Below are 11,066 nucleotides of genomic sequence, written 5' to 3'. Positions count from 1 at the left end.
AAAAAAAAAACCCTATATGGCAAATACTCATACGGCGTTAATCACATAATATATTAAACATATAACAATAAATAGGAAGTAAATGTAAATAATAATGGAGAAGAAATGCTAAGGGATCTTTTACAATGGTTCAAAGTTTTGATCCACAACCTTTTATATTCACTTCCTCAAGGGAACACCTTAGGGGTCATTTGGTTTCGAGGTTTTAAAAGATTACATCGGTAATCTATTTTTTATTACTTATATTATCTTGTTTGATTTATCAATTATAAAATATTGTGATAATCTTCTATTTTCAATGGTAATTTAGAAGGTAATATAAGTGGTAAACCTATATTATTATTTATTAATATAATAAAAATATAAAAAATATTAAAAGATTGTCAAAGTAATCTTGATTTTATTATAATTATATTATTATTTATTAATTTTTTAAGACAAATAAATTTATTTTTAATCAATATAATAGCTAATTTAAAAATAATTATATCCAAGGACATTTAAGTAAAATAATTTACTAGTATGTATTTATTACTTTTAATCAAATAAAATAATTATTTATATTTATCTATTTTTATCAAATTTTATCAAATATAGTAATTATTTATACCAGTAATTTTCTAAATAACTATATTCAAGGTAATCTTCCTATTTTGATAATAAAATATTATCCAAACTAAATGTCCTCTTAAAGAAAAAGAAATGTTCTAACATTTTCTCGTAATAAAAACGAAGTGTGTTAATACTCTGTTGAATTGAAACTTTTTTAAATTAAAAAATTTTTATAAAAAAATAATTATGGAAAGTTTTTTCTGCTCATTTGTCAAAGTGGAACGAGACTTGGCCATCTCTTCCCGGTGCCCCTGGCTCATCAGTTCTGCTTTAAAGTAGCTCGATGTTGGAAATCTTTCTGTTTTAATAAATAATTATTGTTTTCATTTGCGGTTTAAACTACATTTTGCACAAAAAAAACAAATTAGTTAGTTTTCATAGTATTTACATATTGTAATTCTTTATTACAAAAAAGGGACAAAAGAATTTGGAAAAAACACTTACATATTAAACAAAGGCCAAAGGACTATTTTCCACTTATGGTATAGTGAAATCTCAAATTCTTATCTTTTAACTTTTAAAAATCTAAACACTCACCTATAATTAAACGTTCGTTAAAAATTTCAGTTAATGTTAAAAGTAAAACTATCATTTACTAAAAAATTAAAGTTTTATCATATTTTTCTTTTTTAAATTTAAAAACTTAATTTTCCCCCAGCCAAAAGTTTAAAAAGTGACAAAACCCTCATAGGATTTATTCCTCTTCCTTCAACATCAATTTCTCATTCCCTGGTCATCGGCCATCTTCCTTTCCCTCTTTATCTCTCCTTCAGTCTCATTCTCTTGCCTCTGTCTCTGATCGAAGACAGTCAGAGAGGTAAGAGAAAGAGACTGGAGGAGAGACAAGGGGGAAGGGAGGATGGTTGATGGTTAGGGAAGAAAAAATTGACTACGGAGGAAGAGAAACAAACTCTAGAAAAGTTTTGATCACTTTTCAAACTTTGAGTTAAAAGAAAAATATAAGTTTTTAAATATAGAAGAGGAAAATATGATAAATCTTTAATTTTTAGTAAATAATAATTTTATCCCTAACCTTAACTGAAATTTTTAACAAAAATTTGATTGTGAGTAGGTGTTTAGGTTTTTGAAAGTTGAAGGGTGGGAACAGGATTTCACTATAGTTTAGGTGGGACATAGTTTTTTGGCCTTAAATAAATAAAACATGCTTACTAAAAAATATCAATAAACCACTACTATACGGGACCCACATGTTGAAAAATACTTGAACTTCCTCTCGCATGCTAAAAAATTATCAATGACCCCCAATACATCACGCAAGTTTAACAAATACCCAAAAACTGCTCACTTTCATAAGCTTTTACCATGCATGATCCGTGCATAGTGGAAAAATTGAACCAAATCACTTTATTTTCAAACTCAGTTTTATCATTAATCAATTGTAAACCTATTTAAGCACAAAACCATTGACAAAATTCCTGTAAATCACAACAGATTCAAACTATTTTATACAAAAACACAACCTTTGAAATCTAACATTCAAAACCTATAAAAATTATGCAAAATACTTAAATCTTAATATTATAAGCAATAAAAATATGGTGATGTACGCTATATTAACTTTTTTTTTTTTCCCTATTTCAATCACAAGAATCACTGAAAAATCTTGTCGAAATTCAATATATGGGATTTTCCTTGATGTAAATGTTGAAAATGGATTTAAGGTTTGTTTATACAAAATAGTTTTGTTCAAGTATAATCCATTGGTAAAGTGGGTTCTGCGTAAACCCAAGTCATTTTAATCATTTACCATTATTATTATTATTATTATTGTTGTTGTTGTTGTTGTCGTCTTTGTTAATTTAAAAAGTTGAACCGGTAAAGTTAGGGTTTCTGAGAATTCTATGAAAATTAATGTGATCAAACCATCACTTCCACTCTAAGACTTGTTACCAAATTAAGCTTCTTCTCTAACGCCATATAATTCTACTGCAAAATTTTCATAAAAGGTACTCTTCCTCTCTGTCTGTACACCTTTTCCTTTCACTGCGAATTGGGTTTTTTATTGGTTCAAGTTTTCCTGTGCCATTCATAGATATGTTATTAATTTCGTCTCCACAGTGTCCAATTTCAGTTCCTTTTTTGGTTTTAATTTTCATCTGAATTCCGTTTGCTTTGGTCACACAATAGGTGAATTTTGAAACATGAAATTATGGAAAGTGGGTTCTGTTCCTTTTCGTGTTTTCATTTAGTATTTGAATATAAGCGCTTGGTTATGTTTGTTGCGACAATTTGAGTTGATGAAATCAAACTGATCTTTTTTTTTTCCTTGAACTTGCGTTGTTTTTCTAAGGAAGCTTCTGGTTGCTAATTTATAATTGTATTGTTTCATAAATAAAGCAGCTGATGCTGTTTGCAGACTGCACCAGTGGGAATGTAAAACATTTGTATTCTTAGTCAATTGGCTTGCTTCATAGTATTAAATTTAAAGACATAGTCTGCATATGGATGTTGAAGTAATTGAAGTTGAAGGTGAAATGGGTCATCGTGGAGTGTCAGATGATGGAGATGCTGAACCCAATGAGGTTGGTGATGCGAATACTACAGAGAATTCCTCTACTCATGGTGATGATGATGGGATAATGGAGCCATATGTGGGGATGGAATTTGATACTGAAGATGCTGCCAAGACTTTTTACAGTGAGTATGCTAGACGTTTGGGTTTTAGTTTTAAAGTCGGTCAACATAGCCGATCAAGAAGTGATGGGTCAAGTGTTGCAAGGGAGTTTGTATGTGGAAGAGAGGGTTTGAAAAGAAGGCATGCAGATAGTTGTGAAGCAATGCTTAGGATAGAATTAAAGGGTGAAGATAAATGGGTAGTTACAAAATTTATAAAAGAGCATACCCATTCTATGGTGAGCCCTGGTAAAGTGCATTACCTTCGGCCCCGTAGGCATTTTGCTGCTGCTGGAAAGGCCGCACCTGAAGTTTATCAGGGAGTGGGAATGGTACCTAGTGGTGTAATGTATGTATCCATGGATGGCAACCGAGTGACTGTAGAAACAAATAATCATGGATCTAGGGCCACTCCTGCCATTGAGTCAAATCGCTCTTTTAAAAATATGGGGGTGATGAATTATGCTGTTAGGCCTGCCAATAGAAAAAGGACATTAGGAAGAGATGCTCAGAACCTACTTGACTATTTCAAGAAAATGCAAGCTGAAAACCCTGGTTTCTTTTATGCAATACAACTTGATGATGATAATCGCATGACTAATGCATTTTGGGCTGATTCAAGGTCAAGGACAGCTTACAGTCATTTTGGCGATGCGGTTACACTGGACACTATGTACAGAGTATATCAATATAAAGTACCATTTGCTCCATTTACAGGAGTAAACCATCATGGTCAGCCTATCTTATTTGGGTGTGCTCTACTACTGGATGATTCTGAGGCTTCTTTTGCTTGGCTGTTTAAGACGTTTCTTACAGCAATGAATGATCAGCAACCTGTCTCAATAACTACTGATCAAGACAAAGCCATACAGGCAGCAGTTTTTCAGGTATTTCCAGGAGCACGCCACTGTATCAGTAAGTGGCACATCTTGAGGGAAGGCCAGGAAAAGCTGGCTCATGTATGTCATGCTTATCCAACTCTTCAGGCAGAGCTTTACAATTGCATCAATATGACTGAAACTATAGAGGAGTTTGAATTGTCTTGGAATTCAATCCTTGACAAATATGATCTCAGGAGACATGATTGGCTTAATTCAATATATAGTGCTCGCGCACAATGGGTACCCGTTTATTTTCGAGATTCCTTTTTTGCTGCAGTATCGCCGAATCCAGGATATGATGTTTCCTTTTTTGATGGTTATGTGAATCAACAGATGACAATTCCAGTGTTCTTTAGGCAGTATGAAAGAGCTTTAGAAAACTCATTTGAGAGGGAGATAGAAGCAGACTTTGACACAATTTGCACAACAGCAGTCTTGCGAACGCCTTCACCTATGGAGAAACAGGCTGCAGATTTTTATACAAGGAAAATATTTGCTAAATTTCAAGAAGAACTGGTGGAAACTTTTGTATATACTGCAAATAGAATTGAAGGAGATGGAACTATCAGCACATTCAGGGTTGCAAAATTTGAAGATGACAACAAGGCTTACATTGTTACGTTAAATTATCCTGAAATGAGAGCAAACTGTAGCTGCCAAATGTTTGAGTATTCTGGTATTCTCTGTAGACATGTTTTGACAGTTTTCACTGTCACAAATGTACTTACGTTACCACCTCATTATATCTTGAGACGGTGGACAAGAAATGCAAAGACTGGGGCTGGCATAGATGAACGTAGCAGTGAACTACATTGCCAGGAGTCACTGACTATGCGTTATAACAATTTGTGTCGGGAGGCAATAAAATATGTAGAGGATGGAGCAATTGCTGTAGAGACCTATAATGTTGCGATGGGTTTTCTTAGAGAAGGTGGGAAGAAGATTGCTGCTGTGAAGAAAAGTGTTGCCAAAGTTGCACCTCCTAGTTCACAGGTCAGTGGCACAGGTTATGAGGACAGGAAGGCAGCTACATCAGCTTCGGATGCTACCCCTTTGTTATGGCCTCGCCAAGATGAAATGACAAAACGGTTTAATCTTAATGATTCTGGTCCTCCAATTCAACCTGCTTCTGATTTAAATTTGCCACGTATGGCACCTGTGTCCCTTTACCGTGATGATGTTCCTTCTGATAACATGGTAGATTTTAAGAATCCTTGTGTTGTTTGTTTGTTTGTTTGTTTGTTTTATTTATCATTTATATTCTGACTCTTTTGCATAGGTGGTTCTTCCTTGTCTAAAGTCAATGACTTGGGTGATGGAAAATAAAAATTCACCGCCAGGGAATAGAATAGCAGTGATTAACCTGAAGGTATGTATATAATGTCCTGAAATATCTTAATAGCAAATGGGAGTTTTTGAGTCATGAGCCATCTCCAGTTGGGATGTGATCAATGTGACAATGAACAAAACCCAAGTGTTGCCATTTAAATATGTGAAACTTTATTACATGTTAAAATAATTGTTTTAACAATTTCTTTTTGGTTTGACCATTCATAGAATGTTCGTGTCAACTCTAGGTAGTCTGAGTGGAATGCCTTAGCTGTTATAATTCAATTGCCATTGTTATATAGCTAACTGAATTTTATATATATATGCAGTTGCAAGATTATAGCAAGGCTCCATCAACAGAATTGGAGGTTAAGTTTCAGCTCTCTCGTGTTACGCTCGAACCCATGTTGAGGTCTATGGCCTATATTAGTGAGCAACTTTCTACCCCAGCTAATAGGGTTGCTGTCATCAATTTGAAGGTAAGAAATTAAGACATGAAGTTGACCTTTTGATGCTGGATCTTCTACACTGATATTAACTTTTTTTCTCTAAAAGGAAGAAAATGTATGGAATGATTTAAATTTTTTGAAACAGAATTAATATAAAATCAACACACACACACATGCACACACACTCACATATATAAATATCAATGAATTCCGCATACATTGTTTACATGAGCAACTAGAAAGAACAATATATTTTGGGACTGGGCTTATGCACACCCCGTTGCAGCAGTCTTATATGTTTATCTTTCCTTCGATGTCCTACCTTGGTGGTAGTTCTGATGAAAATATGAATAGGATGGCATCTTGGGTTTCATTCATACAGGTGTTGAGCACTATATTCTTGCATTTTGATTTTGTCTGTTTGTTTGATTTTACTGGAGTTATAGTTTTAGCAATTGTCAATGGGTTCCTGCTTGGCTTAGATGGTAAAAGGAAAAAGGATTGCCTGAATAAACAAAGTATGTCTTTTTTATTGATGGTAATATATTCTTATAAAAATTTCAATAATAGCAAGCAGAGAGGAGGTGTAGTAATTGCATTTTGAGATGATTCAGAAAATAGTGTTCAGCAGGCGTTTCTGAGAATGTCATTGCTGTCTGGCAGTGAAGGTTACCCAATACTTTGAATTTGTGCTTTTAATGTTCTGGAGATCATTAGTTTGATGAATTAGAAATGTCCTTCAGAATTCTCCTGTTACCTTTTCTAATGTTTTACCTTATAAATGCATTCGTTTTCTTTTTATCCCTTACCAGGTGTTCCACAGTTTGCATTATCAGGAATGTTGGATTGAGGAGTGTGAGCTTGTGTATGTGTGTATTTGTAGATATTGAAGTAAAAGTTAATCTCGGGGTGATGTATTTATATATTATTTTTTTAATATCATTTTAGGCCGTATATTAAGTGTCTCATATTTTTTAATATTTGGGGATCAACTCTGCACAATTTTGCATTTTTGTTTCAATGTTGGTCTTTATTTGATTTTTTTAGTTTTAATCTTTGTAAACCTTGTCATCGTTTTTAATTTTCTCCGTCCTCTTGTGTAGAAGACAAATCAATAGATTTTCTTTTTAGCAACCATGAAAAAAATGGGAGGGTGCTTCAATATATACACTCAATGTGACATTTGATAAAGAATGGATGGTCAGTGAGGTGTGGCACTGAGTGATAAATTAGAATTTTCAAAATGACTTGAAAGTGGGTGAAGTAGGAATAATTGATGAGGGTAGCATATTAGGTATGGTACCATGACTAGTAATCAGAGAAGGTGAAACTGAAATTACTGCATAAAACTCAATATAATTTGGCATTAAGTGAAACGAATATTGACGGTCATATCATAGTATGAGTTGAAAAGAGATGATTCAGGAGTAGGATTGAGAGGAAGGAAAACACTGGTAGAAAACTTCCTCGTTAATTTTTGCTCTAATGCCTGTTAAGTCCTCTCTTGTTATAGCACTCATTTTGTTAGTGACTGAATTAGTTTATGTTTCCTATTCTTTGTAGGTCTCTTAATAGAGCCATGGGATAATGTGAAATTGATTAATACCTATCTTTCATTATTTATAGGTCTGTTAATAGAGTTCCACTGTACATGGGATAATGTGAATATGGTTCAGATCTGTCTGTCAATATTGGCAAATTTTCTCTTTAACCTTTTCTTATTGATCAATGTGTGCCTGTAATAAGATCTAGGAGATAGTTGCATCTAATTAACTTAGCCATCTGATGTTAATTTTTTTCTTTTTACCTGGTTTAAGAGATTTTAAGCCATTTCTTTGCTCTTGTGCTTCATCTTCTTTTATCAACTATCATTTCTTGAAAAGTAAATAAACGACTGTCTTCCATGTAAACTGAACTGAGGCTTCAGGCCTTGCTTCTTGTAAATTCACCTTGTTCTTCTTCTTCTTCTTCTCATCTTTTCGTGAATAAGTACATATATGATTGTTAGTATGCGTAAATTGAACACAGGATTTCAGCCCTTGCTCCTTGTAAATTCATGTTGGATTGTTCAATAGAAATGAAGCAAGATTATAGATACTTTATGTGAGTTATGGATGTTCAGCTTCATCCACCATATCTGGTTTACATTTTAGATGCGTCTAATTTTGAACTTCCATTGATTACCAATTCTTTGTCTTTAATAGGTTTAAATATGAATCATGAAATGATAATTAGGTTACAAGAAGATAATCTGTGTATATATTTCACATCTCTCAGTTATGTCCAGTTGCAATGTTGTTGCGTTGTTTTTCTCTTTTCCTTTTCTTTTTTTTTTAATTCTTTGAATGCTTTTTTTAAATTTTTTCTTTTTCTTTTTTTTTTTTAATTCTTTGAATGCTTTTTATTTCATTTCAGCTTCAAGATACTGAGACAACATCTGGAGAGTCGGAGGTTAAATTTCAAGTTTCAAGAGACACCTTAGGTGCTATGTTGAGATCAATGGCTTACATCCGGGAACAACTTTCTAATGTTGTAAGCATTGTCTCTTTAATCTTGTTATCACTATTTTTGGTGCATAACTCACACATATTCTTCGGTGCTAAAATTATGACTTTCTGCCATCTATCTTCTAGTGTTTTTGCTTTTTTAAATTTTCGACAATGTGCTGAAGTTTGTTTGCATGATCTTGTCACCAGATCTGATCTGTAAAATTAAAATGGAATTTACATGTTTGATGATGGAGTTGAGACACTTCTTATGTTGCTCAAGTTCAAACTTTGTATTAAAGTAAATGCTATTTCTTTGCTATGTCAAGATTTAGAAAATGCTGCTTAGCAGCCCAAAAAAACAAAGATATAGGAAATGCTATTTCTTTGCTATGTCAAGAATTGATTATGCCTGGGTAATTTTGATGTGTCAAGATATAGAAAATGCTAATTCTTTGCTAGAGTATGTTCAACAGGTGAACCTTTGATTGTCCTCTTTTGCAGTATGAAAAACAGCTTTTTGAAAGCTTAAAAGGAAACTTCTTTTGCACAGATTTGATTGGCATGCTATATATGCCTGGTAATTGTGTTTAAAACATAATTACCATATATTGGTTGAATGTTATTACACATGATTTCTTACTACTTGTAGTTAGAGGAGCTAATGCTTTTGGAGCCACCTATCTTAAATATTTTATTCCATCGATTTTTTCACCGCTTAAGGCTTTAGGGTCTAATTGAGTACCCAATTTCAAATCCAGGGTATAGACAAGTGAGGTCGACGGATTTTTTGATACTAAAAGAGGGAGAAAGCAAAGATTGTGTCAAAAACATGTATCATTTTCCAATTTCCCAAAGATTGTACCAAGATAGTTTATTGGTGAACTAGGTTTTGGCATTCCTTATGAGATTCTATCTATTTTGGTAAACAAGACATGGGAGAGATAAGATAAGCAGATGCTTTGCCTGAACGAACAAAATCCAGGTTAATTAGGGGAAATTAACAAAGGTTAGACAAAATTGGTAGAAGCCTTTGAACCCATAACTGAAGGTAAATCAACCTACTATGGATCGATCCCCTCCTTCCCCTTGTTTTAGTTCCGTGGGTTCAACAATTATAGATCTACTCCCATTAGTGTGTATGTGTAAAATTGATGCAAAATCCTATGATCATTTGTTTGTTCATTGTCCAATGGCTTCTTGGTTATGGGCTAAAGTTTAGAGAAAACCTAACTTCAGTAGATTATTCCAAAACCTTGTATTGATTTATTTATGGAGAATTTGAATTTCTTTAGTGAAGGGTAAAAGGCCAAGACGCAAGCTACAAATTTGAATTGCCAATCTAAGACATAGTCATTGGATCATTAAAGTGGCTGTCGAAACATTGTGTATTGTGTATGGGAAGATACTGTTGTTCTATGGATTTGTTAAATGTTATGAATTATTTTATTTTAATTAATTGAATTTTGTTATTTTATAATTTACTAGTGATGGCGTGTATGGGAGAATGTTATCCAATATGTGTTATATGCATGAAATAAAGATGGCATTGCTTTCTTCCTTCTCTCTCTAGAATTTGTAATTTTTTGTCTCCCCTCTCTTCTTCATATGTTCAATCAGTTATGGGTTTAGATGGCATCAGTTAGGTCCAGAGCATCGATTATGATCATGTCTGAGGGTACAAGATCTCAAGAGTTGAAAAGGGAGCTAATGCAAATGGTGCAAGAATCCAAGCTGTACCAACAAAGATTCTCAAGGAATCTATTTATGAGATTACTGATGTTTTTTCTGATGTTTTTTCTTATAGCAGTACTGCTAACCCTTGATGATTCATTGTGCTTTGTGAAAAGAGAGGAACCCTAAATTGGCAAACTGATGTAGGATTCTCTAAAATAGTTCTCTTTTAGATATTCATTAACTTGTTCTTCTAGTAAAATCATACTAGAACTCCTTAGTAGAATTCTATTTGATGCAGGCTGGTTTGGTACTGATCTTTTTGAGTGCGGTTGTTATTTCTATGTCGACTTTGGAATTAACATGAATGTTGCGTATTAAGTTACCATTTTTGTTCAAATACATCACACATATTTTTAACAAATTAAACTCGAAGGTATTGTCTGATCACTGGAAAATTATGTTTTGGCAGGCTGAACCCCATTCAGAGCCTCTGCAGAAGAAGCAGCGAAAGTAAACTCAAGTTAGTTTGTTTGTAATTCAGGTGTGCTCTGTTAATTTGTTTCTGTGGATTGACAAGCTTGTTCACCAAATTTTTGGTCACTAGTCTCAGTTAGCTTGAATCCTTATGGCTCTGGTATTAATTAGCCTTTCTTTTTTCAATTTATATATATTCCTTTTTCTTTAATTTCTTTGCCTCAACTTTTTGTAAGTTATGTACCACACTTGTAAATGTATAATATCCATATTCAGAAATTCAAGGCATCGAGGAGCTTTATGTGAAGGTTTAATCTGGTCCTCTGGTGACACTGTTAAGTTCATGTCCTATCTCACTTATTGTTAATATGGATTGCTCAAATAAAATATCTATTCTTATTTTTATTATTATTGTGAAATGGGTGAACTGTGAGACTGATCTTGTAACTGTTAGGATTACCTGCTTGTGGGTATTTCTTCTGCTGGTAGTCTTGATCTGGGAATTAGGTGGTGCAATGCACTGG

At 33.4% G+C, this 11,066-nt stretch overlaps 1 protein-coding gene across 6 annotated transcripts; it reads left to right on the top strand.

The window, feature by feature from the left end:
- Positions 1–2,231: 2,231 nt before the first annotated feature.
- On the top strand, positions 2,232–10,849 carry LOC123208835 (protein FAR1-RELATED SEQUENCE 3-like). Of its 6 annotated transcripts, none has more exons than XM_044626417.1 (6): positions 2,232–2,294; positions 2,971–5,324; positions 5,407–5,496; positions 5,786–5,935; positions 8,321–8,437; positions 10,538–10,849. In XM_044626417.1, exons 2-6 carry the CDS (start codon positions 3,075–3,077, stop codon positions 10,580–10,582), a joined length of 2,652 nt encoding a protein of 883 aa, XP_044482352.1. In that variant the 5' UTR covers positions 2,232–2,294; positions 2,971–3,074; the 3' UTR covers positions 10,583–10,849. The 6 variants fall into 6 exon arrangements, with proteins under 6 accessions (XP_044482352.1, XP_044482355.1, XP_044482354.1 ...); XM_044626419.1 differs by lacking the exon at positions 2,232–2,294 and adding an exon at positions 2,332–2,579 and having other exon boundaries at positions 2,974–5,324; positions 8,321–8,434; XM_044626418.1 differs by lacking the exon at positions 2,232–2,294 and adding an exon at positions 2,333–2,579 and having other exon boundaries at positions 2,990–5,324.
- Positions 10,850–11,066: the final 217 nt, after the last annotated feature.

The sequence above is a fragment of the Mangifera indica genome, chromosome 2, assembly GCF_011075055.1.
Source record: "Mangifera indica cultivar Alphonso chromosome 2, CATAS_Mindica_2.1, whole genome shotgun sequence".
NCBI lineage: Eukaryota > Viridiplantae > Streptophyta > Magnoliopsida > Sapindales > Anacardiaceae > Mangifera > Mangifera indica.
This window is presented reverse-complemented; position numbering and strand designations above follow the sequence as displayed.